General features: G+C 54.1%; 1 protein-coding gene across 5 annotated transcripts in view; it reads left to right on the plus strand.

Annotated features, from left to right (window-relative positions):
* Positions 1-23,720, plus strand: part of SYT7 (synaptotagmin 7) — a 175,251-nt gene that overhangs the window by 119,574 nt on the left and 31,957 nt on the right. For 4 of the 5 annotated variants that reach the window (XM_034767622.1, XM_034767624.1, XM_034767623.1 and 1 more), the window contains 2 exons: positions 3,015-3,137; positions 12,158-12,293. In XM_034767622.1, the coding sequence (XP_034623513.1) occupies positions 3,015-3,137; positions 12,158-12,293 (259 nt within the window). The remainder of the gene's footprint in view (positions 1-3,014; positions 3,138-12,157; positions 12,294-23,720) is intronic. The other variant, XM_034767626.1, reaches the window with a different exon arrangement.

Genomic DNA, 23,720 nt, shown 5'->3' on the forward strand with positions numbered 1-23,720 from the left:
TGCCGTCTCCCGGCACCGCGCCCCCGGCTCCCCGCCCGGCCCCGCGCCCAGCCCGGCCCGGCACTGCGACCCCGGCCCGGCACTGCGCCCCTGGACCCCGGCCCAGCACCGCACGCCCGGCCCGGCTCCCGGCCCAGCACCATGCCCCCGGCCCCGCACCGGCCCCGGCCAAAGAGGCCACGGCCGAGCCCTCCCTCCCTCCCGATTTTCCCGGACATGCCCGGCTTTTGGGGATTTCCTCCCGGATGGGAATTTGAGCCCCCAAAAGCCGGACATGTCCAGGAAAATCCGGACGTATGGTAACCCTACTAAATACCTATGGGGATCTAGGCCTTAGCCACTTGCCCAAGGCCACCCTGGGACTTCAGATGGCCTGACTCCTACTCCGTGCCTTAATCGCAGCACAATGCTCCCTCGCCAACGAATAGCGAACCATCTCTCGTGATCTGTAACACAGATGCATTTAGAATTGCAAGGAGCAAGAGGAGGCTGTTTCTACTCTGGCTCCTTCCCGAGTGTCGTGCTATTTGTCCTGACCTCTCCTGCTCCCATGCCCGGCCTTTCCTGCCTTGCACAATGATCATCTGATCTCAGACACAAGCCACGCAGCAGCTTCAAATCCAATTACACAGCGCCCCTGCCCAGAGCGCCCCGGTACCTTTTTAAGCCAGCCGAGAGCAGTGAGTTCAGAGATGCGAAAGCATCTGCAAGACGCTCTCGTCAGCCGTAATAAGTAGTGGCACGTATGTGTCGGAGCGGCTGCATCACACTTCAGTGGCAAAGGCACTGCTCTTGACCCGGGGTCATGACGCTATTTGTTGTCTCCACAACACATAAGAGCCTGGGGCCCGCAGAACCGCTGCCCAGTGACAAAGGTCAGAAAGTCTTGCTCACTCAGAATTGAAAAGCCCTTGTGCTCCCAGCAGGGGTGAGGTTTAAATTGGAGCTGACACTCATTCCGAAGGTCCATGCTTCTGAGCGACCAGCAGTACTCTGCGGAGAACCTTTCTATTTACTTAGCCCAGGCGGCTTGAGCTGGGGAAACAACAGATCAATCCAGCCCTGGGAAATGCCTTTGACCACAGCAGAGCTAAAGCAGGGATGGCTTAGGCCTAATTTGTTAAGATAGGCCCTTTCCCCTCACAGAAAACCTGCCCTTTAACACCAGCTCCCCAGAGGTTCCCCCGTTTGGTACGAACTATCCTTCAATTCTAGCTCCCACTACTCACTGCCTCCCATGGCAATCTGCATACGACTAAGACCTTCCAGTATTCCCACCCTCTTACTCAACCTACCCATGCTACCAGGCCAATTTCTATGCCAAGCACCCAGATCAGCTTGCATCATAGGTAATCTCCATACCCACCCTGATTCGACAGCAGCCTCCTATAATCATTCTCAAGTACCAGCTCCCCAATAGCCGGCTTATTCCAACTCCATCCATCTCCAGCACCAGCTCGCCCAGCTACAGTAAAGCCAGGCTGCCTTCAGTAATCAACATTTCTGTGACCTCCTCTGCTAGAACCAACATCCCTGTACCCAACCACCCTACCGCTGTCCCCAATGGCAGCTCCCCAATGCAGAGCTGTCATCAGGATTCATTCCTCACTACCATCTCTCCAATACACACCTGCCTCAAATAGATTAGATTAGATTACAGTTAGATGAGGATCAGGGCCGGCTCCAGGGTTTTGGCCGCCCTAAGCAGCCAAAAAAAAAAAAAAAAGCCGCGATCGTGATCTGCAGCGGCAATTCGGCGGAAGGTCCTTCATTCGGAGCGGGAGTGAGGGACCGTCCGCCGAATAGCTGGACCTGCTGCCCCTCTCCAGAGTGGCCGCCCCAAGCACCTGCTTGCCAAGCTGGTGCCTGGAGCCGGCCCTGATGAGGATAATTTCAAATACAGACAAGGGGAATTTTCCCAAACTTTTCATTAAATAAATTTTTTCCTTTGGGCTGAGAAGTGAGAGAGAGAAATATCATCCCAGGATGGGGTAATTTTACGGAAAGCTATCACCTGAAATGAATGTGCTTCGGAAACCATATGACCATAGGCTTTACCATCCTGGATCAGAGCATTGGGCTGTCTAGCATGGTATCCTCCCTCTGCTGCAGCCAATACGTGATGCTTTGGAAGAAGGTCCAAATCCAGGTGAAACGCCTCCTGAAGTCACTGGGAGATTTTTCTGGAGTTGGCCAGGATGCATTTTGGCAAGTTGTGCAGTGGTTGCCAGTGCAACAGTAAAATACCAACTTGCCTTTATCCACAGACCAGCTGAGCTTTGGTCATCAACAAGCCCCAGCTATCAAACCACCAAGGATCACTCTCCACCGCACACCGTTACTCCTCTCTTTCAGAACCAGGGCACCTCCCATAGCCATAGCAATCCTAGTTTAATGCCCATCCTTCCCATGTTACCCAGTCTTTCTTGCCTTCCACACCAACCTTCAGCCCCTGTTCACCTGCCTTCACTTTCATCTTGTCTTCTCTGCTAACCTTCACCCCTTGCACAGTCACAACTCCCGGAGGAGAGGCCATCACCAATGGGAGGGGAACTGCCCCCGAGGGATGCATCTCTGTTAAGATGCAATCCACACTAGAGAGAGGTCTGAGACGCCCTGCATTAGATTGACAATCTTTTCTGGAGCTGATTCTCAAGTGTCCACTGGTGATGGGATTCCCCACGAATAACGCAAGCGCCTCTTTCCTACTGAAAAGTGGCACCATGGCTGGTTGACTTTAGTCCTGGTCTCCATGGCCAGAAAGAAGTGCCAAGTGCATTTGCCACCTTACAGAGATTCTCTGTCCAACAATCTACTCTGTACTCCATGTTATCTCCAACTGGGGAGCCTCTGGCTCTGTATTGTGGGTATCTATCCCAACCTTGAGTAGCCGCACACTCTGTCTCTAAGGTGCTGTTTTCCTCTCGGTTTTGTTTCTCATGCTTTGTTCTTCTCTCTCTTTCCTTTCTGCTTCCTGCTCTCGTCCTCTCCGCGGCCGGCTCCCGCCTGGGCAGGGAAGGCCGGATGGTGGTGTTATCCCTGGTTCTGGGACTCTCGGAACAGGACGACTTTGCCAATATACCCGATCTGCAAACCGCTGGGAACCAGCAGGCGCAGAACTCTCAGGGGGACAAGAGGTATGAGTAAGGGAGAGGGCGCTTCAGCAGCAGGAGAAGAAGAGAGGGCCCCGCTGAGGGTCGGAGGAGGCTGGTGGCAGCTCCCACTGCCAGTGAGAGTGGAAGGTTGGCGCAGCAGGAGGGGGGGGGGGAACGCCAAGCAGCTTGGGTGCTGGGCACAGTGCTGTTTCAAAGCCATGTGACAGGCTCCCTCCTCTTTCCCTAGTACCTAATCCTGGTGTTTACGTCCCTGTTGGGAGAGCGCTGGAGCTTGGGAATCACGCCTTCCTCGGGCAGAAATGAATTGTCCTCATCCTCCTTCCTCCCTTCCCTTCTGCCACCTCCCCTGCTCCCTTCACCTCCATGTCTCATCCCCTCCCCTCTCTTCTAATGGGTGTCAGGAGCAGGGTGGTGGCCACACCGATTCCCGTCACCCTGCTTAGCTAAGGACGATGGGAAGCGAAGACATGAAGGGAGAGGAGTTGAAAAGATCCAGGGGACAGAGGGGAACAAGACCAATAGAATGGAGAGGGACGAGAGGAGGACCTCAGGGCAATTTGTGGTCCACTAGGCTCGGTAATCAAGGCCATGGCTAGTCCCCCAGTTTCAATTCCTTGGTGCATTATCAGGCGGTATTGGTTGTGGTCACTCAGAGGTACTGTGTGCTTCAGCAGAGAGCTGGAGAATGACCTCCTGCCAGGAAGTTCCTGGCTTCATTCAATCCCCTGTACACCACATCCGGGAGAACCAAGACCTCCGTGATTGGAATCCCAGCCCCATAAGTTAAGGGGAACTTTGCCATTGACTTCAGTGGGGCCAACATTCCATTCCATGCATTTAACTTAACTCCGCAGTGTTGGCTGGCCTGGGGCGGGGGATACAGTGAACTGCAGGGAGGGGAGGGAAGAATCAGTGGAGAGGGAATCTACTGCTCTCATGCTATTCTCCCGAGAGACCCGACCCAGTCACTGGTATTTGCACATTAGACCCAGGGAGGTGACAGCCACCCCATTATTTGTTGCCAAATACACCACCTATGGTGGCACATGCCCCTGGGCCACCGTGCTGGCTGCTGAGCTGTGATATGAGAAGTACCTTTGTTTCCCAGGATCCCAGGGTTTCTTTCTGGCTACAGGGATGGCAGGATATTTCCTAGCAGCTCTGGGGCTAAGGTTTCCCTTCCTCTTGCTGCCAGCCACATGGGCCGCTGGCAGGCAGCTGCTTTCACTGCTCCTGACTGCCACTCCCTGGCTTCTGGCAGCCTCTCCTCTCCTGGGCCCCTCAGCTGGCTCCTGGGCAGTTTAGACACCCAAGAGAGGAGGGGGCCAGGGCTGCAATGGGACAAAATGGAGGGCAGATTGTGGGGAGCCTGGGAGACTCCAGGCTCCCACTTCCCCATCACCCCTTTCCTCAGGCTGCTCCAAGCCCTCTCCAATCCCCCGTAACGCTCCAGGCTCTCCCTACCACCTCTCTCACTCCAGCCTCCTCCAGGTGAGCCCTGACTCCCTCCTGGTTCTCCCTCCCCCCGCCAAGGCCCAGCTTCTGAGGTGGTGGGGCACTGCCCCATCTCCCCTCACATCAGTGCAAGGAACATCCCATGTGGGCAGATGTGCAAGCACCTTGGCAGCCATGAGTCAATGGTGGGGTGACTGGGTGTTTCAGGGCAGTGAGCTCCAGGGGGCTGAGTTTCTTCTCACTCTTAACCAATGCAGCCCCCAGACTGTTCCGGAGTCACTCCAGATTCACCCCAGGGAAGGATGGGAAGCAGGCCTTAGGTCTGTGTGGAGAGCTTTCATACCATAGCTATGTTTACACTGTCATCAGGCACTGATTACCGCTTGTGTAGACATAATCGCACTAACTCTGATCTAGCTAGCTCGGTACGCATGGCAGTGAAGCCGCAGCAGCATGGACTGCAGCACTGGCTAGCCGCCTGAGTAAGTACCCACACTGGCTGGCCTTCAGGTGGCCAGCCCATGCTGCTGTGGCTTCACTGCTATTGGAGCCCAGCTGGCTAGATCACAGCTAGCTCTGCTGTGTCTACGCGTGCTGCAGTGTAGATATACCCTGTGAGTTTTATGGATCGTGCCTACATTGCAGGGGCATCCGCACAGCCCTGCCTAAACTCCTTGAGTCCTGCCCTGGGAGGCACAGGGCTCAGCAGTGAGTCTGGGGGTGGAGTCACGCTTTGGGTTGTTCCAAAGTCATGGTCAGGAAACTGGGGGGAGACACCCCCCAGAACATTATACCCTGATCTTTCCATTGCCTAAGCCACGTGGCCAGCAAATCTGCCAGCATCCTTTTGCCTTTCTGCTGCTCCCCAGCAGGGACTGCTTCCCCTGCTAGCTTCCTGCTGTCCTCGCAGGGGGAGGGGAGTGATGTGACAGCCACGACCCCCCCGCCCCCTTGTGTGGTTTTGTGCCATCTCATTCCCCTGCTGGGATCAGGAGGGGAGGGGGCCTGGCTGACTGGAGGCAGAGGCCTTGAGGAGCTCCAAGTGCGTGTTAAATTCCATCTCTAGCTGCGAGGAGGTGTGAAGAAGGAAGGAGCCGGCTCCACATGATCAGTGTGTTAATTAGCTGGCACCGCTCTCACCCGCACACTATTTATACCTCGCTGTGGTTATATTTCACTACATATTTTAGCACTTCCAATTTGATCATCTAATTGCACAGTCTGTCCCTATCGGACGCTGTTAGCGGGGGTGGGCTGAGCATGTCCCGCCGAGATCGCCGCAGCCCAGAGAGAGCATCCCCTGCTGGCACATGTCCATTCTGTGCACACTGACCTAGGAACTGATCTCCCACTGGGCGCTCAGCATGCTCCAATCTGGAGAGAGCGCCCCCTGCTGATACCATTCTGTACCTTCCACCTTGGTCCTAAAAGAATAGCCTGCCCTCCCCCAACCCCCTCCGCACCCTCCTTCTGACCTGGTGAGAGCACCCCCTGTAGTGCTAGGGAGGCAAGTCCCTTCTCCACAACCTGAGGACTTGTGAATCTGTTTATGGATTAATTTAAGGAAAAGTTGCCCACACATACCTCGTCTTCCCCAGCAGACAGAGATGGGTCAGTGGGGAGGCATACATGGGAAAACTGCAGTGAACAAACCTGGGGACAGTTCCCCTCATCCCAGGAAGGAGTGTGTGTGTGTGTTTGTGTGTGTGTAACCCCAGGAACAATCCCCCTCTTGCCCCAGAAGGATCCACTGGTGGATGTGTGTTTAAACGCCACAGAAAATTCCCCTCTTACCCTGACCAGGCCTGTGGTTGTATTTAGGTTCTCTTCAGCACTGTAGCAGACCCTGCTCCTGGCCTTAAACTATTGCCTTTAATGGAAGACTTTTGCAGGACTTGATTTCCACTTGGTGCACAACAGCTTGGTTCTTGGGATGGTGCTTTCAGTCATCCAGCCTGAGACAAGACGGGTGGAGAAGGGCAACTCCGGCAGAGGCCCCCTGCCCATTATTCAAAGCAAGGATTTGCCCTGACCCTAAGCAGCCTACCCTGGAAGCTCAACATCTCATCACAGATGACGAGGTCCATTCAGTGCCCGACTCTATTGCCCAGATCGTCCTCAGTGGCCAGTTCTCAGTGCTGTTAAGCAGCAAGGGCCAGTGAATTTGGGGTGCCCATGCCTAGAAAAGGGGGCTCACTTCTGAGACACACACACACCTCGACCACATTCTGCTGGCCCTGGGCCTTTGCTGCAGGCTCCTCTAGCCACAGGCAGTTGCCCTGGCTTTGCAGTGGGAGTTAGCAAGCAGGGGGCATGCTCCTGGAATTGTGTGCGACGGGGAAAGGCTGCACTGTCAGGTCCAGATGGAATAAGGCACTGTCCCTGTTAGGAAGAATCAGCCTGGTCCTTACGGAGACCCTGTCATTCATGAAAACAAAGAGCTGCAAGAGGGGACTTTGGGGAGAGGTAGGTGGGCCCTGTCTAGCCATCCTGGAACCCTGACCAGACGGGGCCAGTCTCACCTCCCCTTTGCAGTGTGGGGATGTGATGGGGGTCCCTTGGGAGCTGGATTTCTTAGGGAGGTGATCAAACTGTCCATGTCCTGCAACCTCCTCTTTCTCTGCAATGAGTGAGCTCATCACCCACTCCTTCCCTTCCCCTCACTGCCTCTCCATATTCCCCCTCTGATAGGCCCAGGCACCGCCTGCCATTCTCAGCCTCTTGGGCCTCCATTTCCCAGCCTGTTTCCCCCACATCTTCCTAGTGACCCCATTTCACCCACCCTCCATGCTCCCCCCTCCATGCCCTCCTAACCCCTGTTCTCCCCATACCCCATCAGCATGACATCGATCCTGAGTAAGATAATGGAGCGGCTCATACAGGACTAGATTAATAAAGAACTAAAAGGGGGTAATATAATTAATGCCAGTCAACACGGGTTGATGGAAAATATAGCCTGTCAAACTAACTTGATATCTTTTTTTTTTTTTATGAGATTACAAGTTGGGTTGATAAAGGTAATAATGTTGATGTAATAGACTTAGAGTTCTGTAAGGCATTTGATTTGGTACCACATGACAGATTAAAAAACTAGAATTATATGAAATTAACATGGCATATATTCAATGGATTAAAAGATGGCTCCCTGATAGGTCTCAAAATGTAATTGTAAATTACAAGCAAACAATATGCGTTTTACTATGTAATGTAAATGTGTACGGCTAGGAACAAAGGACGTAGGCCATGCTTACAGGCTGTGGGACTCTATCCTGGGAAGCTGACTCTGAAAAAGATTTTGGGTCATGGTGGATAATCAGCTGAACATGAGCTCCCAGTGCAATGCTGTGCCCAGAAGGGTTTATGTAATCCTTGGATACATAAACAGGGGAATCTTAAGTAGGAGCAGAGAAGTTATTTGACCTCTACCTTTGGCACTGGCGTGGCTGCTGCTGGAATGCTGTGTCGAGTTCTGGTGGCAACAATTCAAGAAGGATGTTGCTAAATTAGAGAGGGTTCAGAGAAGAGCTACGAGAATGATTAAAGGATTAGAAACTGTGCCTTATAGTGCTACACTCAAGCACTATAAGGTCTATTTAGCTTAACAAGGAGAAGGGTAAGGGGTGATTTGATCACAGTCTATAAGTACCTATATGGGGAACAAATATTTAATAATGGGCTCTCCAGTCTAGCAGAGAAGGTAGAACATGATCCAATGGCTGGAAGTTGAAGCTAGACAAATTGAGACTGGAACTAAGGCATAAATATTTAACTGTGAGGGTAATTAACCATTGGAACAATTTACCCAGGGTCATGGTGGATTCTCCAGCACTGACAATTTTTAAAACAAGATTGGATGTTTTTCTAAAAGCTCTGCTCTAGGAATTATTTTGGGGCAGTTCTGTGATCACACTGGTCTCTTCTGGCCTTGGAATTGATGACAATGATAGGCTCCATGTTCCCCCCACTTCCTTCCAGCCCCCAGCTCCTGCTCCCCCCACACCCTCACCTCTCTCCCTGTTCCCCCCACTCTTATCTCCTGTTCCCCCTCACACTCCACCTTCCTCCCTGTTCCTCTACATCCTCCCAGCCCATCTATTGCTCCCCCCACAAGCTCCCCCACCCCTCCAGTCTCAGTGGGATATAGGGGGATGTAGCTTGTGGAGGCCGGCGTGGTGGGAGGGAGGGGTACTAAGGGCTCCTGAGGCTTGTGGGTCCATGGAAGGCCCTGTCTCTCTTTCTCTCTCTGTCTCCCATTACCCCCATCCCAGCACTCCTGTTCACAGTGGCCATGTGGTGTATCACATTGTAATGTCTCCTCCTTTCCCTTTTCTCTGCTTCTTCCTTCCAGCCCTGCTGCTGCTGCTGCTGCTCAGCCCTGTCCCCCCTGTCAGCACTGGTGGCACAAGTCCAGTGCCTAGTCCTGTCCGTGTGGTGGTTGCTTTTCGTTTACTAATCTCTCTCTCTGTCTCCTTCTCTCCCCTCACGCTTTCTTCCCATTTTCCCTTCCCTCAGGAGGCAGGCCAGGCCCTGTGGTGGAAGTTGCTGCTCTTCCCTTGTCTCTCTCTCTCTCGCTCTCTCTCTTGCTGTCCTGTGAGCTCTGCCGGTGCTAACCATTTCCCAGATAGCTTTGCAGCTTCGTCGATGCGCTGGGGTTGACAAAATACCTCTGAATTGTTCACACCTTCAGCTATCAATCACACACTTTCTCTCTCTCTCTTTGTTTTTAACCTGACTTTACCTCTCCAGCTATTTCAGTCTCTTTCTTTATCTGTGTGTGTGTCACTCTGTCTGTGAGTGTATCGGTGTGTCTGGATCTCTGTGTGTGTCAGTCTGCCTGTGAGTGAATCAGTGTATCTAGATCTGCCTGTCTTATGCTGTCTACGAGTGTATTGGTGCATCTGGATCTTTGTGTGTGTCACTCAGTGGGTCAGCGCCTCTAGGTCTATGTGTGTGTGTCACTGTCTGTGACACTTTGTCTAGATCTGTGTATCTATCTGTGAGCGTATCTAGGTGTGTGAGAGAGACTGTGTGTGGATTCTACTGCCTAGAAGATTTAGGTGTGTGTTGCTCTGTCTCTGAGTGTGTCAGTAGATATCTGTGTCTGATTCTGTGTGTTTCTTTGAGGGTTTTGTATGCTTTTGTTTTGTGTCTCTGCATGTGGGTCTGTGTGTATGTGCGTACCCCATGTGTCTCTGTGTGTATTTCCCTGCATGTCGGTGTCTTTATATTTTTCTCCTGTGTGCCTGTGTGTGTCTCACTGTGTGTCTCCCTGTATGCCTGTATCTCCCTGTGGGCCTGTCTCTCCACTGCTGTTCTACTTCCATGTACACTGAACAACATGTGGGCTTGTGTGTGTCTCCTCTGTGCCTTTTCCAGTGTTCTGCTCCTGTGCCCTCATCCCTTGGATCTCTCCTTCCTCCCAATCCTATGTGCATCATCTCTTCTTGCAGCATCTGTGTTGGGGCTGCTGCCATCAAACCTCCCAGCACTGCTGTTCACTGCACCTAGCGATCCAGCTGCTGTCACAGAGAGGCCATTGAATTGCTAGGCCAGGACGAGCATAGCTGGGACTTCCCATGTGTGCATGTGAATGAACACCAAGCCATTGGAGGCCTGGATGTCCCGGGCCGGAGAGACGGCACTGTGGTCAGGAAAATGGGGGAACCAGTGAAGGCCGCTCCTTAGTGTCTTTACAGGATGGGTTCATCCCTGCTAGGGTATCGGGGTGGATCTGGCTTCCTGGATGTCTGGGGAAGATGACCGGGCTGACCGAGCCCTGCTCCTTGTGCTATATGGGAAGAACAAGCCTCCAGCTTGTGTGTTTTGTCCAGCTTCTAGGGGCAGCAAGAGGGAGAGATGGGAATGGGAGTGGCCAGCGGAAGAGGAGAGTTGGGGATGATATTGGCAATCTAGCACAGGGGTGGCCAACCTGTGGCTCCAGAGCCACATGAGGATCTTCAGAGGTTAATATGCGGCTCCTTGCCTAGGCGCTGACTCCGAGGCTGGAGCTACAGATGCTAACTTTCCAATGTGCTGTGGGGTGCTCACTGCTCAACCCCCTGTTCTGCCCCAGGTCCTGCCACTACTCCACCACTCCACCGCTTCCCCCAAGGCCCCTGCCCCTTCCCCCGAACCTGCCATGTCCTCGCTCCTCCCCACCAGAGCCTCCTGCACATTGCAAAACAGCTGATTGCGGGGGGGGAGGGAAGCCTGGGGAGGGAGGGGGCGGGGCTGCTGGTGGGCTGGAGGCTGGAGCGGGGGTAGCGGATGGGGGGCTGCTGACATATTACTGTGGTCCTTTGGCAATGTTCATTGGTAAATTCTGGCTCCTCCTAAGGCTCAGGTTGGCCACCACTGATCTAGCATCTTTACAGAGAGGCTCCTGGAGCCAGCACCTACTGGGATCAGACCCTTCCCAGGCATGGGCAGGGGAGCCATGGACAGGAGGGCGAGACCCTGCTGACAGGCACTGAGCAAGGCCTATCTGCATATGGGAGATCCTACAGTCACTTTCCTAGTGGGGTGGTGAGTCCTGGCAAGGCTACTGCAGCTCACATGGCAGGGTGCTGAGCAAAGGAGGCATAGCCAGGCAGCTTCCCCCAGCACCATAAGTGAGAGCCGCCAACACACCAGAAACTGCAATGGGATGTCACATGGGGGGCGTGGGGCTGCCACAGCCTGGCAGCTGGGTTACAGGCCATAGTGGGGCTGCCAGGACCTGGCTGGTGGGTTACAGGCCATAGTGGGGATGCCAGGACCTGGCTGCTGGGCTACAGGCCATAGTGGGGCTGCCAGGACTGGGCTGGCATGGAGTCACAGCTGCAGCGCGGCTGCCATGTTGCTGGCCTGCGAGCCCTGGGGGAGTTTGTCCCATCGCTGCTGGCCTGCAGAGCTGACGTCCTGTAGCACCTGGCACTCGGGTTCTCCCAGGTGCTCTGCATGTGCCGGGGCTGGCAGACAACTCATCTGTCAGGCCAGCACCTGCCTGGCGGAGAAAGCAAACAAAGGCAGCTGCCTCTTTGTGAGAGGGAGCGTGTGTGTTACCAGAGGTTAATGGGTATGAGAGGCAGGGGAGGGTGTCAGTGGAAAAAAGCAGAAGCAATAGCTTAGGCTCTGCCTCCACTCCCCCATCTCTCCCAGTACAAGACAGGAGGGCCTGCAGTGCCAGTGGGTGATGCCCAGGCCCGCATTGAAGGGGTGGGAATTACTGGAGGCTGGGGAGACATGAGGGCCTCTATCTATAGGGCCAGAGCAAGACGGAGGCCAGGACAAATGGGATCAGCACCAGGCTGAGGGCAATAGCGAATGAGATGGACAGGTGCCCATCTGAGGGGCATGCCTGGATCCGTGGTTATGAGTCAAATGGGTGAGAGGTATGAGGAGAACTCTCTCAGGGCCAGGTGGGTGAGGAGTCATCCAGGGGTGTGAGGGATACACAGGAATGTCTCAGGGGATGCTGAGGAGGATCTTGGCATCAGGATACAGCCGTGATGGAGAGCAGCTGGGGCTGCATTGGCACGGCCTGACCCACAGCTCAGACGTGGCACCCTGCCCCCTTCTCTTACATACTGCTTCTCTCTCCCAAGGTTGCCGTCTGGAGGCAAGATGGTGAACACAGCCCCTATGCCCGGGCAGACCCAGCATGATGAGTCTGACCGCAAAACGGAGCCTCGCTCGTCTGTCTCGGACCTGGTGAACTCCCTGACCAGTGAGATGCTAATGGTGAGTGCAGGCCAGAACCCCTGTGCCTCTCACTCGGAGATACCCCTGATCCTGTCTGAACTGCCCTATGCCCAATACTCCTGCTCCACTCCCTATAGTGCCCCCTGCTGGGACTGGAGTAGCTAGGAGTTCCCCCACAGCCAGCACTGCTACCCCATTTCTGCAGCCTAGCTACATCTTCACTGAAAACCAATCACTGTGGGTCCAGTTGTGCCCTTACCTGCAAGGCTCAGTGGGTGACACTGCAAAGAGCACTCTGGGAACTTTAAGGCTCAGGGTTTGCCAGGTTGTTCTAGGCCCATGTTTCAGGGGCTGTTGCCAAGACATTGAAGGCTACCAAATCCTGCAGGGGTGATAGGCAGGTTGTTCTAGGCTCCTGCTTTGTTCTGAGCTGTTCCCAACATGTTCTAGACTTGCACTCTCTTTGGGGGCAAAGAGCAGGTTGTTCCATATTCCTGCTTCATTCAGGGATCAGGGAAATGTTCTAGACTCACATTTTCTTCGTGGGTGATGGGCAGGTTGTTCTAGACTCATGCTTCACCCAAGGGTCATTGCTGAGATGTCCTAGGCTCCTGGTTCCTTTGGGGTGACGGTCGTTCCAGGCTCACACTTGGTTGGGGGAGCTCCACTGGGATGTGCCAAGCTGCCGTTCCCTTCTGGGCCCTGCTGGGACACGGCTAAGTGGGGGTTCAGGCCAGCCTTTGTTCCCCAAACCCTGTGTATCCATTTCCCTGGAGTCAGCCCTGACAAGCCCTGCATTCAGGGAGCAGGCAGCACAGAGCCTGTCACTGGGCACCTCTGCCCAGCCACACGCCCAGTGGTGGCAGGGGCGCCTGAGACAGGGCTGGCCAGGCTCATTCATCTCGCGGACAGCTCTCTGTTCCTTTGTGAGGGCTGAGCAAACCCCAGATGGCCTCCAAGGGCACCCCCTTGTCACAGAGTTGGGCAGTGTGTTGGATCAGTAACTGTGAAGCTCTCACTGTGCTCCTTGCTGACAGGAGGCTGGGATGCAGCTGAAGTGGCTGAGTGTGTTCTGGCACCTGCCCAGCGCAGATGAAATGAGTAAATAAACCTTCTCCAGAGCTCTGTGCTGAATCCTTAGTGAGGCAGGAAGAGAGAGACACCAAGCCCAGGGTTCCCAAGCATCTCAGGGAGGCCAGGGGGAGCTTTGCACTAGAGCAGGCAGGAAGGGAAGAGGGTGCCCAGCCAAGGGGGAGGCACCACTCTGGATGGAGGATGATGTATCTATTTATTAGGGAGGGGGTTTATTTGCTATCGCTATTGATGGAGCTAATGACATGCTGAGAACACTCAGTATCAGGATTGCCCTTCCCATGCATTCAGAAATCACACGATTCAGCCAATGCAATCAAAGATCATCCCCCCAAATCATGAGATTGGCTAAAGAAATCACAAGATTTCAAAAATACTGTATTTGGGGTTCTTTTCATTTCTTGTCTGGCTTTGGAGTATTCAGGGGTCATGTTTTCAATCTTTTCTGTGCCGCCAGGAGGGCAGGAAACTTGCTTTGTTTTTTAAATGAAAGATGAGAGTCTCATAGAAGCCCCTAATTCCAGGAACTGGGGCTTTGAGAAATATGCCAAGAAACTCACTAAAGTTTGCAACCTTGAGACTGGAGGAGTCGCAAGCAACCCATGCGGACAGAGAAGTGAGACAAAGGGGCTGACCTTAGACATGCAGGCAGGAAATAATGCCTCTTGGGAAGATACCAGCCATTTGTGGGGGGGAGAATCTGGAGCAGGGAATGTACAGTGGGGAAATTCCCTCTAAGTTGCGCAGCTGGGTGGCCGCCCAGTAGGTTATCAAGTGCAGTGCACTTCAAGTGTTCCTCCTCCCACTGCCTTGCTGCTCCTGCCCTCTGCCTTGAAGCCCTGGCCAGCTGCTCCCGGGAGCCTCTTGCTTGCTGTGCAGAGTGGGGCAGGGGAAAGGGGCGCTGATGTCAGGGTGTCCCCCTCCCCCCGCCACTGTACCCCATCTCCACGGGGGGGGGCATGACAGGGTTCTGGAGGGAGCTTGCTGGCAGCTGTTGCTGTGTCTGATCAAGCAGGCTTCAGACTGCTGAGTGCTGATCTACTTAAAGGGGTAGTGTGTGTCTCTCTTTGTCACACACACACTGTGTTTCTCTGTCACACACACACACTGTGTCTCTGTCACACATACACAGTGTGCGTGTGTGTGTGTCTCTCTCTCACACACACACTGTTTTCACACTCACCTCCCAACACGAGGTATTATTGTTTTTGTAACTTGATACTTCTTTCAAAGTGTGTTGTTTTAGTGTTTTGCCTGGTCTATGCATTTCATAATTTTTATTTCTCTTCTATGCTTAAATTTAATTCTTTGAGTAGTGAGTTCTAAAATGTCTAACTTGTCCTGGCTGGAGTAATTATCCCTATGGTAATTTTTAAAAAATATATATTATAGCTGGGTTTTTGGTTTCTACTGGTGGCGCATATCCGCACATTACCTCGCTATGATGCACATAACAAAATTCATTCCGCATATGAATGGGCTCAGGATCAGGGCTGTAGTGATGGCACCAGCCCAGCAGGGCAGAGGCGTTATCCCCACCACACCCCGGCGCCATCCCAAACTCACAAACTGTCTTGTCTCACTGCAAGATCCGGAGCTAGAAGAATGGCCTCTGCTTCGCCCGATGGACATTATGGCATCATGTGGCGCCCCCTTGTGGCATAGCTGGGAAGAGCAGTGTCAGTAACCAAGCAACCTCTCCCTGAACTGGGGTGCAGGGCAGAGATAAGAGGGGCGAGCCAGAAAGCAATCCCCACGCCCCTCCGCACTGCAGCATGAGAGTGAAGTGCCCGGGGGCTGGGACACCCCATCTAGGGGATATGGGACAAGCACGCCCCTGCAGAGAGAGGTTAAGGACAGACTGGCTAATCCCCACCCCCAGCTGCATGGCCAGGGCTTGGGAGCCCAGGCTCCTTGGCCCGGGAAGCCAGAACTGCGCCCTCCACTCTGCCCAGGAGACCCCAGCACCTGGTCCTGGACCAGGCAGTGGGAGAGGAGGAGCTGGGCGCGTCCACCCTCCTGGATCAATGCACCACGCGGTGGAGCTGAGACCCTGCTCCTTCCCTAGGTCCCATGTGTATGTGGAGTGAGGCCAGAGCTGCCCAGCTCAGAGCCAGGGGCCAATCCAGCACCCTTGTCTGGGCTACATTTGCCCTATAAAACATCCCTGCTGAGATGTAAGCAGATGGGGCACTCTGCTTGACTGGGTCACATAGCTGGGCCCATCGTGGGGAATAGGACGTTGCCTCCTACTGCCAGGGGAGAGGTTCCAGCAGGCAGCAGGGGCATGGATCCCACCTCCCCCAACCATGGGAGGGACTAGGGAGGGCACCTCCCGCAGGCCAGTGCCACTGCCGGGATCAGGGCCGGCGCTTTCACTAGGCGATCCTAGGCGGTCGCCTAGGGCAGCAGGATTTGGGGGGGCGGCATTTTGCTGTCCTCGGTGGAAATTCAGCGGCGGGGGGGGGGTCCTTCCACTACGGGTCTTCGGCAGAAATTCAGCGGCGTGTCCTTCACTCGCTCCGGGACCCACCGCTGAAGTGCCCTGACGACGTGGAGCGGAAGGACCCCCGCCGCCGAATGCTCAGAGGAGGACAGCTGCCGCCTAGGGCGGCAAAAACCCTGGCGCCGCTCCTGGCCAGGGCCCTCAGTCACACAGTCCAGGCCAGCCACCCTACCCGGGGCTCCGGGACCGGCAGCTCAGCTTCCATGGCAGGCTTGGGCAGGGGAGAGGAGCCTGGCTGCAGGGCAGGGAAGAGAGCGTGTGGTCTAAGAAACGGATATGCTTCCCCCTAAGGGCTGGGGACCCTGTGGTGGGGACTGAACCCCGCAGGGTGTGGGGGCATTACCTCCACACGCAGCAGAGACACTCAAATGGCCATAGCACACAGACATGCAGCAACGCACACACGCAAAGCCCAGAGAGATACACACAGCACAGAGCCATGCTCTAGCCAGTCATATAGCCCCCCTCCACCCTGAGCCAGGCTAATGCACATGGGGGTGCACATACACCCAGTGCAGGAACATTCACACCCAGAGCCTCCTGGCCTGTATACATATCCACAGGGTGACACGTGTCTTACCTGTGGCCCTGCCCACTCACATATGCTCTGGCTGCCTATGTACCAGCCTGCCCGGGTGCACCAGTCCTGGCGGAGGCCTCTGGGCCCAGCAAGGAGCCCCTACTTGATCCCCTAGTGTCTCCCCCTGCGGGAAGTGGCTCACTCATGTTAGACACACTGGTGGAGTCAGAGGCAGAAGCTAATGAACTGCTGGACCACTGCCAAGCGCACTTGCCCTGTAGGAAGACGCAGAGCCAGGCCATGGGCTGCCACCGAGCCACCCAAATCTCACAGGCCATGGCAGGGCCCTGAGTGGCAGCCTGCATCTCCCACCCCCTACCCTGGCCCCATGCTCAGGCCAGCCCCTGGAGCATGGTATAGGGCAGGGCACTCTGCCTGGGCACAGAGACACCTTGGACAATGCGTCCTGCTTTAGCAATCAGTGACCTCTCTCCTCCTGTGCTCCCCATGCCCTGCCCTCTCCTGCACCACTCCTCTGCACATGCCCTACTCCTCCTGTGCCTCCCTCCATTCTCCTACTCCCCCAGCCCCCTGCCCCTCCCCTCCACAGCCTCCTGCCCTCCCCTCCATGCCCTCCTGCCCCCTGCCCCTCCCCTTCTCCTCCAGCCCCCTGCCCCTCCCCTCCATGCCCTCCTGCTCCCTGCCCCTCCCCTCCTCCTCCAGCCCCTGCCCCTCCCCTCCACGCCCTCCTGCCCTCCTCTCCCCCTCCAGCCCTCTTCCCCTCTCCTCCACGCCTTCCTGCCCCTTCCACTCCCCTACTCCTCCAGCCCCCTGCCCCTCCCCTCCACACTCTCTTGCCCCTTCCCTCCACTCCCCTACTCCTCCAGCCCCCTGCCTCTCCCCTACTCCTCTGGCCCCCTTCCCCTCCCCTCCATGCCCTCCTGCCCTCTCCTCCACTCCCCTCCTCTACTCATCCTGCACCCCTCTTCCTCCCCTCCCCTTCTCATCCACCTTCCCTACTCACCCTGCCCCCTCCCTTACCCCTCCTCCTCCACTCTCCTTTGCCCTCCCTTCTCCCTTCACTCCCCTACTCCTCTTGCCCTGCTGCCCCTCCCCTTCTACTGTCTGCCTCCCCTTCCCTCTCAGGCAGTCTCCTTCCCCCCAGCAGGCAGCTCACTAACCGCTCTGACCCTCTGGCCCTGGCTCCTACTCTGCCAGCCCCTCTCCCTTCCATTCACTGCTCCCCAACCCTGCCTCTCTGGACTGAGGGGAGAGGAGTCCCTCTGGGTAGCTGAGCCTGCCAGCCCTGTAAGGAGGAGGGAAGATGCTCTGTAGGATGGTGGCATCCTGTTCTCTCAGATCCCCAGTACCCTTCCTCAGGCTGTTCCTCAGGGGGCCCAGCCCACTCAGGAGCATTGCCTGCCTAAAGCCCACTGCTCAGTGCCTGGCCCTCTTTAGCTCAAGCTGTGGAGACTCACACCTTGGCTCCGGAGGTCCCCTTGTCTGTTCCAGGTCATGAGCAAGACACTGTTACCATAGCACCACTTGGCCTTCCAGACCCACAACAAACAGATTCCCATAGACCTAGCAAGAGCCTGACCTGAGCCATCATTGACAAAGGCACAGCTTTGAGGAAGCTCACATGGTTGGCACCATACAGGAATAGACAGGGCACTGCTGAGGGGAAGCTCACAGCGCTGGAGTCCATGCTGGCATAGACAGGGCACTGCTGCACGATGTGACAGAGAGACTGCCGAGACTCATCAAGCCCTCGGATCGCTACCCCTTCCTGCTTCTCCACGTGGGCACCAATGATACTGCCAAGAATGACCTTGAGCGGATCACTGCAGACTACGTGGCTCTGGGAAGAAGGATAAAGGAGTTTGAGGCGCAAGTGGTGTTCTCGTCCATCCTCCCTGTGCAAGGAAAAGGCCGGGGTAGAGACCGTCGAATCGTGGAAGTCAACGAATGGCTACGCAGGTGGTGTCGAAGAGAAGGCTTTGGATTCTTCGACCATGGGATGGTGTTCCAAGAAGGAGGAGTGCTAGGCAGAGACGGGCTCCACCTAACGAAGAGAGGGAAGAGCATCTTCGCCAGCAGGCTGGCTAACCTAGTGAGGAGGGCTTTAAACTAGGTTCACCGGGGGAAGGAGACCAAAGCCCTGAGGTAAGTGGGGAAATGGGATCCTGGGAGGAAGCACAAGCAGGAGAGCGCAAGAGGGGAGGACTCCTGGCTCATGCTGAGAAAGAGGGACGATCGATGAGTTATCTTAAGTGCCTATACACAAATGCAAGAAGCCTGGGAAACAAGCAGGGAGAACTGGAAGTCCTAGCACAGTCAGGGAACTATGATGCGATTGGAATAACAGAGACTTGGTGGGATAACTCACATGACTGGAGTACTGTCATGGATGGATATAAATTGTTCAGGAAGGACAGGCAGGGCAGAAAAGGTGGGGGAGTTGCGTTGTATGTAAGAGAGGAGTATGACTGCTCAGAGCTCCAGTATGAAACTGCAGAAAAACCTGAGAGTCTCTGGATAAAGTTGAGAAGTGTGAGCAACAAGGGTGATGTCGTGGTTGGAGTCTGCTATAGACCACCAGACCAGGGGGATGAGGTGGACGAGGCTTTCTTCTGGCAACTAGCAGAAGTTGCTAGATCGCAGGCCCTGGTTCTCATGGGAGACTTTAATCACCCTGATAACTGCTGGGAGAGCAATACAGCGGTGCACAGACAATCCAGGAAGTTTTTGGAAAGTGTAGGGGACAATTTCCTGGTGCAAGTGCTGGAGGAACCAACTAGGGGCAGAGCTTTTCTTGACCTGCTGCTCACAAACAGGGAAGAATTAGTAGGGGAAGCAAAAGTGGATGGGAACCTGGGAGGCAGTGACCATGAGATGGTCGAGTTCAGGATCCTGACACAAGGAAGAAAGGAGAGCAGCAGAATACGGACCCTGGACTTCAGAAAAGCAGACTTTGACTCCCTCAGGGAACAGATGGGCAGGATCCCCTGGGAGAATAACATGAAGGGCAGAGGGGTCCAGGAAAGCTAGCTGTATTTTAAAGAATCCTTATTGCGGTTGCAGGAACAAACCATCTCGATGTGTAGAAAGAATAGTAAATATGGCAGGCGACCAGCTTGGCTAAACAATGAAATCCTTGCTGATCTTAAATGCAAAAAAGAAGCTTACAAGAAGTGTAAGATTGGACAAATGACCAGGGAGGAGTATAAAAATATTGCTCAGGCATGCAGGAGTGAAATCAGGAAGGCCAAATCACACTTGGAGTTGCAGTTAGCAAGAGATGTTAAGAGTAACAAGAAGGGTTTCTTCAGATATGTTAGCAACAAGAAGAAAATCAAGGAAAATGTGGGCCCCTTACTGAATGAGGGAGGCAACCTAGTGACCGAGGATGTGGAAAAAGCTAATGTACTCAATGATTTTTTTGCCTCTGTCTTCACGAACAAGGTCAGCTCCCAGATTGCTGCACTGGGCAGTACAGTATGGGGAGAAGGTGACCAGCCCTCTGTGGAGAAAGAAGTGGTTCGGGACTATTTAGAAAAACTGGACGTGCACAAGTCCATGGGGCCGGATGCGCTGCATCCGAGGGTGCTAAAGGAGTTGGCGGGTGAGATTGCAGAGCCATTAGCCATTATTTTTTAAAACTCATGGCGATCGGGGGAGGTCCCAGATGACTGGAAAAAGGCTAATGTAGTGCCCATCTTTAAAAAAGGGAAGAAGGAGGATCCGAGGAACTACAGGCCAGTCAGCCTCACCTCAGTCCCTGGAAAAATCATGGAGCAGGTCCTCAAGGAATCAATTATGAAACATTTAGAGGAGAGGAAAGTGGAACATGAGGAACAGTCAGCATGGATTCATGAAGGGGAAGTCGTGCCTGACTAACCTAATTGCCTTCTATGATGAGATAACTGGCTCTGTGGATGACGGGAAAGCAGTGGATGTGTTATTCCTTGACTTTAGCAAAGCTTTTGATACGGTGTCCCACAGTATTCTTGCCGCCAAGTTAAAGAAGTATGGGCTGGATGAATGGACTGTAAGGTGAATAGAAAGTTGGCTAGATCGTCGGGCTCAACGGGTAGTGATCAATGGCTCCATGTCTAGTTGGCAGACGGTTTCAAGCGGAGTGCCCCAAGGGTCGGTCTTGGGGCCGGTTTTGTTTAATATCTTTATTAATGATCTGGAGGATGGTGTGGACTGCACTCTCAGCAAATTTGCAGATGACACTAAACTAGGAGGCGTGGTAGATACACTAGAGGGTAGGGATCGGATACAGAGGGACCTAGACAAATTAGAGGATTGGGCCAAAAAAAACCTGATGAGGTTCAACAAGGACAAGTGCAGAGTCCTGCACTTAGGACGGAAGAATCCCATGCACTGCTACAGACTAGGGACTGAATGGCTAGGTAGCAGTTCTGCAGAAAAGGACCTAGGGGTCACAGTGGACGAGAAGCTGGATATGAGTCAACAGTGTGCTCTTGTTGCCAAGAAGGCTAACGGCATTTTGGGCTGTATAAGTAGGGGCATTGCCAGCAGATCGAGGAACGTGATCGTTCCCCTTTATTCGACATTGGTGAGGTCTCATCTGGAATACTGTGTCCAGTTTTGGGCCCCACACTACAAGAAGGATGTGGAAAAATTGGAAAGAGTCCAACGGAGGGCAACAAAAATGATTAGGGGTCTGGAGCACATGACTTATGAGGAGAGGCTGAGGGAACTGGGATTGTTTAGTCTCCAGAAGAGAAGAATGAGGGGGGATTTGATAGCAGCCTTCAACTACCTGAAGGGGGGTTCCAAAGAGGATGGAGCTCGGCTATTCTCAGTGGTGGCAGATGACAGAACAAGGAGCAATGGTCTCAAGTTGCAGTGGGGGAGGTCCAGGTTGGATATTAGGAAAAACTATTTCACTAGGAGGGTGGTGAAACATTGGAATGTGTTACCTAGGGAGGTGGTGGAGTCTCCTTCCTTGGAGGTTTTTAAGGCCCGGGTTGACAAAGCCCTGGCTGGGATGATTTAGTTGGGAATTGGTCCTGCTTTGAGCAGGGGGTTGGACTAGATGACCTATTGAGGTCCCTTCCAACCCTGATATTCTATGATTCTATGATAAGCTCACAGCTCTGGAGTCTGTGCTGGGATAGATAGGGCACTGCTGCGGGGAAGCTCACAGCACTGGAGTCCATGCTGGCATAGACAGGGCACCGCTGAGGGGAAGCTTTGTAGAAATGAGAGATGAACAAGGCTTGTGAGGACCTGGCTGGAATACACCTCCCCCTGCCCCTCCCTGGACAACACACGGTCATTCCATGCTTCCACCACTGCCTTTGGGGAGACTCTTCCACAGCCTAACCTCTTGCCATTAGGAGACTATCGCTGCTCGTCAGTGTCGCCCCATCACTCCTACCTAGCCCCCCTTTAAACGTTCTCCTCCCCCACTCGAAATTCACATTCCTCAGGTTCCCCTAGACATTTGTGTCCCTGCACCACCGACAGGACACGTGCGGGGGAGACGGAATGTAATTACCCTGGCTGGAGCTAACAATACAGTGCCGCATCTGATACAAGCTCTATCCTTCCCCAAACACATTACCCAGCTACATAACATGATTGCAGAGAGGGAGAACAGCAGAAGGACATTGAAACAAAATTGTTTTGCCATTTAACTCCCTGTTTTGTTCCAAGGACACAGGAGATGAGGGGACAGATTCTCACCTGGTGTCCATCGACGTTGATATGCACCAGCTGAGAATTTGGCTCAATAGCTTTTAAGGGCAGGCTCAGGGTCAGTTCTTCCATATAGGCAGGGCAGCAAAACCCTCCAAGGCAATGCCTGGGTTTCTCCTTCTCCCTGCTGCTCAATGTATGTATTTCTGTGCCCTCCTCAGTGGTTGGCTTGAGGAAGGGCAAAGTGAGAGGTGGCCCTGTGGATTTGTCTCAGGGAGATCAGGGTAACTGCTGCTGGGACCCCTGAATGAGTCTGTGCTAGATTCCTTACTCTGCATAACTAGTTTCCAAGGCTGATGGTGGAACATGAGCTAATGACCTGACACAGTGTCCTCCAAACGACCCTGGGAGGTCCCCAAGCAACCCGGCAAGCTGCCCTCTGAGTGACTTAGGGAGGGACCTACACGATCACCTAACCAGGCATCCCAAGGGATCTGATGATGTGTCCTCAGAGGTGTATTTTGAGTGTACTCATGAGCGACACCCTAAAAAGCTAGAGCAGCCTTGCTGGCTGCCTCCCTGTCCAGCTCCCACTGGCTCCTGGAAAAGTGTGATACTCGGGTGGATGGCAAGAAATGGGACATGTCCAGTGTTCTTTGCTTCTGAACAGAGCTGGTCAGGAAAGGGAACTTCTGCTCCATCTGACATCTCAAGATTTCCCTTCCTCCCACCTCTGAGCGACAAAATTCACCACAGAACGAAGAGTCGGAGATCTTTCATGTGAAAGAACCTTATGGAAAAGTGGTTTCACAGGGACTTTAATGTTACAATGTAACATTTGAAATGATGCCATCAAAGTGAAAAGCTTTGATAAACTCCCCTTGCTTGGTTTCACTTGATCAGTGTTTTCTGAGGGAAAGCTGTTCCACAGGCTGTGTTTTGACTAGCTCTGCTTCTGAGGGTATATCTACACTTGGTTGCAGCCCATGTAGATCTAACCAGGGTAGCGGTGATCTAGCTAGCTTGAGTCCTGGAGCAGTGAAGCAGCAGTAGCATGGGCTTCAGCGTGGGCAGTACCAGCCTGCCCAGACCCCTAGGTAATTACTTGCGGGGCTAGCCCAGGTTGAAGCACATGGTGCTGCAGCTCCACTGCTCCGGCACCCAAGCTAGCTAGATTAAACTTTGCTCGGGTATGTGTGCTTGAGCTGCAATCACACTCTGGTTGCAATGCAGGTGCACCCTTGTATCTCTAATGCACTAGTGTGTGGTGGCAGGGAGGGGCGACTAGTGGGTCCCTAATGCACTGGGGGCGGGGGTGTCCATCCATCCAACAGCTCTCTAAGCACTGGTGTGGGGGGAGGGAGCGGGTGGGTCATCCAATGGAGGAGATGGTTGGACAGCTTCCTAAGGCAGTATCAGTCTGTGACAAATCTGAACCGACTGGCTCCTCGATAGCTCCTGTGCTGCCCCGAGCCCCTGCTGGAATGCAGTGCCATTGCCCTGCGGGAACACCGGCCCTGGCCGATGGTACCACAGGAGCAACGGCAGAGGGCAGCAGTGAAGGGGTTGAGATCTAGTCCTAGCGGGTGAGTGTCTGGGGAGGCAGCGTATGCCCCCCTGGACTGATATGACCGAGTGAAACCACAAATGTGGAGCTGAGTCAGACAAATAG

This window comes from Trachemys scripta, chromosome 4 (assembly GCF_013100865.1).
Source record: "Trachemys scripta elegans isolate TJP31775 chromosome 4, CAS_Tse_1.0, whole genome shotgun sequence".
NCBI classification, from domain to species: Eukaryota; Metazoa; Chordata; order Testudines; family Emydidae; genus Trachemys; species Trachemys scripta.